The sequence below is a fragment of the Hipposideros armiger genome, unplaced genomic scaffold (genome assembly GCF_001890085.2).
Source record: "Hipposideros armiger isolate ML-2016 unplaced genomic scaffold, ASM189008v1 scaffold_729, whole genome shotgun sequence".
NCBI lineage: Eukaryota > Metazoa > Chordata > Mammalia > Chiroptera > Hipposideridae > Hipposideros > Hipposideros armiger.
In genome coordinates, this window is record NW_017732079.1 from 322,956 (window position 1) to 326,214 (window position 3,259).

Below are 3,259 nucleotides of genomic sequence, written 5' to 3' on the forward strand. Positions count from 1 at the left end.
GTTTTAAAAAGAAACAAAAATGCCAGCCGAGTGGCTCAGTTGGTTCAGAGCTCGCTCAAGAGTGCGAGTTCTGAACAAGTGTCACCGGTTCCATTCACGGCCAGAACTGAGCAGCCGCTGAGCTGCGGGCTCAGCTAAAGGAAAAAAGAAACCAAAGGTACCATTTTGTGCCCCCGTTTTAACTTCCATTTTGAAAGCCAGCGAGAAAAAAATTTCAATTCTACATCTTCATGCTGGTCTCGCCTTGTACCTTTCATCTTTAAGGGATCCTCTTGGTTTCTAAGTATACTAGTTATAGGGTGTTCACCTGGGTTTTAAAAGAATTTATTTCACAGGGACTGATGTCAATATTTAAAATATCAGTAAGAAATCGTAAAAAAACATTCCGAGATGGGATCCATAGGCTTCAGACTGCCAAAGCTGCTCACGGCAGAACAATGGTTAACCATTGGAGATAGGAGGAACAGGTGCAAGAGTACAACCATGGTGCATGGAGTGGCCAGATAAACATCCAGCCCAACCTTCAAGCTCATTCACAAGCAGAGCGCCTACTGGCACATGCCACCTATGGTCCCTGCTGCAGAAATCCCCGCATAAGACAGGGCTCAACTGGGGAGATAGCAATTAGTTCAGCATAGAACAGTGGGGTGCGAGAAAAGTTGATATGCCTCCTGTTTTAGTCACTTTCAACAGTAGGACCTGATCATGGATTAGGGAAAGTTTTTAGTGTACACACTTCAAGCAACCTCAAATTCTTCCAAGTGAAGCAGTCTGTGAACAGAGTGACGTATGGTGGGAGGTTCGAGTCCAGAGGGCCTTCACTAGAGGCGAACTATTGGAACTAGGTATGAGGGCCAACAATTGATACGGGAAGGCCTGGAATTTCAGGCTGTTTGGGGGGCAGGCAAGTTCCAGGCGCTGAAGAATTTGAAATAACCAAAGGCAGATGCCAAGTATGCTTCAAAGACATGAGTCTCAAGTTTTACATAAAAATCAAAATGTTCCCCCAGAACTGACATTCTGAAACAGGGTAAGGGGCCCCTGGATTTAAGAGGTCACTGGGGATCCAAAGAAATGTTGCACATTAGAATCAGAATCACCCTTGATTGTCTCAAGTTTGGTTAACACAGGAAAGGTTAACAGGCAGGTTAAAGGGGTGGAGGACTTATTCTTTTGTCAAGTGAGACAAGAAACAAGAGGCTCAAGAATTAGTAGTTTATTACTTTGGAGACAGGAAAAAGCCAGAGCAATGGGGCCATGTACAGGTTCTCTCTTTATTCTGGTAACAAGCTAACCATTTCCTGGGGGGCTGGGTTGAGCGCTTCTGCTAGATGCTCTTAGGACCACACAACCTTTCAAGTGCAGTGTCTGCCCTGGGAATTAAGTTAACTATCATCTCTCCTTCTGGCCAATGCACAGACCAGTGTGAAGATTCAAGGGTACTCCAGAAGTTCGGGGATTCTTCTTACCAGCTCCTCCTCTACACCCTCTTTGCAGTGCTGGCATCAACAGCTTTCATCTTTCTAGGTAAGGAGTCCTTATATTCAGCACCATGTCAAACTAATTAAATAAGGATGAAAATTAGTTATCACATCTAATTTGGGACGAATCGTTGAAACTGATTTAGCTGCCCTAGCTAGGCACCTGATGGGTTAATAAAGGTCCTGCTCAATTTACTACCACCAAGCAGTAAATGGAACAAGGCAAATACCACTCAGCCGCAGAAGTCGCTGCTAAACTTTGAGATAATGGCTAGTTTTGCTTCTATTTCCAGCTAAAGATGATTCAAGCAACACAACACATACTATTGGGTTGTCGGCAAAGTCATGACGTAATTTTTGTTTTAGCCGAGCCATCCTGCCACCTGTTGGCAGCTCAGCTCGGGCCGTGAATCAAACAGGGGACCCTGTTGCTCAGAGCTCAAACTCGAGTGAGCTCTTAACCAACTGAGCCACTCGGCCGGCCTTCGTAATTTTTGTTTTTCGTTGCAAATGCGTCATGACTTTTCCGACAACGCAGTCTTTTGTCCACACCTGCAGTTTCCCCATCTTTTTGGCCAGAAGTCAAAAGAAAATACCTTAAAAAATAAATAAATAAACCTGTAAAAACGACAAGTTTCCTAAGTATATCACTAGGAAGTCATCTGAAGTGTTACTTTTTTATAACAATACTTAATCTCTGCATTTCATAGTTGACTCTGCCCCTCCCTTAGGGCCTTCCTATAACGGAAACACATCAGCCTCTTGAATGACAGCTCCCTTGTTCTTTTTCCAGCATACAACGCCTTCCTAAACAAGATACAGACAGTTCCAGTTGTTTACGTACCAACTCTGAGAACACCACAGGCAGGTAAAGAATCATCCTTATCTCCTTCAACTCTCAGATATCTGTGTTTTATTCACCCATCGTCTATCTCCCTCCCCATTTATTTCCAGGTTCTTACTCCTCCATATGTTCTCCCCCTCCCTTCCTGAGTCCACAACCCCCACCAGCCCAGAGCCGGCTACAACACTGGCTGTGGAGTATGAGGCACTGACCTCCACTTGGACAAGTCCCCTTAACGGTAGGAGCCTGGAGATTTCTAGCCCTAGACAATAAGCATCCAAACAACGCTCCTGAGAACCGGAAATAAAGCCCCCTAAACTGTTTCGTATTAAAGTGGTGTGCTACATTGTGTTTCAAAGATCACCTGTCAGTTCTTGTTCTTTAATTCTAAGAGAACAGAAAAGTGCAAGTATCCCATTTATAGGGTATATTACATTTTTTAATCAAAATCAAGCTCCAAAGATTTACTCAGCCTAGGTGGATAAAAATGTCCCAAATGGACTTTTTAAGTATTTGGCTACTTACTTGCCCCAAATGACTAGCAGTCCACTCTTCTGGTTGCCCCTGAATACTTGAGGTTGGAACTTCCTAGCAGTAAAAACAAGACAATAAACAGGATATATCCAAAATGTGTTTATTGGGATGCTTCCTCACTCATCTTGACTCAGGGGGCTTTTAGTGCTGCTTCCTTCTGAAGGAGCATCCTGGAAGAAAAAGGTTCAGAGGTTAACTGACAGCAACCTACTTACCCTGCCCCACCCCCAGACAGATCAAAATAATGCCTGCTGGTCCACCCACAGGAAAGCGACGTCTTTCTCAACTCCTTCAGCTATTACCTAAACACATAAGGACCTACTATGAGCTTCAGCTCATAAGAAGCCCCTTTTATTATCCATTCATCCCAGCTTTAGACAGTAGAATTTTGAGATTAGTA

The 3,259-nt window shown here is 43.9% G+C and overlaps 1 protein-coding gene across 1 annotated transcript in view; it reads left to right on the plus strand.

The window, feature by feature from the left end:
• Positions 1-2,683, plus strand: part of NUP210L (nucleoporin 210 like) — an 85,010-nt gene extending 82,327 nt beyond the window's left edge. The window contains exons 30-32 of the mRNA XM_019627298.1: positions 1,420-1,527; positions 2,275-2,349; positions 2,436-2,683. Coding sequence (XP_019482843.1) covers positions 1,420-1,527; positions 2,275-2,349; positions 2,436-2,536 — 284 coding nt within the window. The 3' untranslated portion in view covers positions 2,537-2,683. The remainder of the gene's footprint in view (positions 1-1,419; positions 1,528-2,274; positions 2,350-2,435) is intronic.
• The last annotated feature ends 576 nt before the right edge of the window (positions 2,684-3,259 follow it).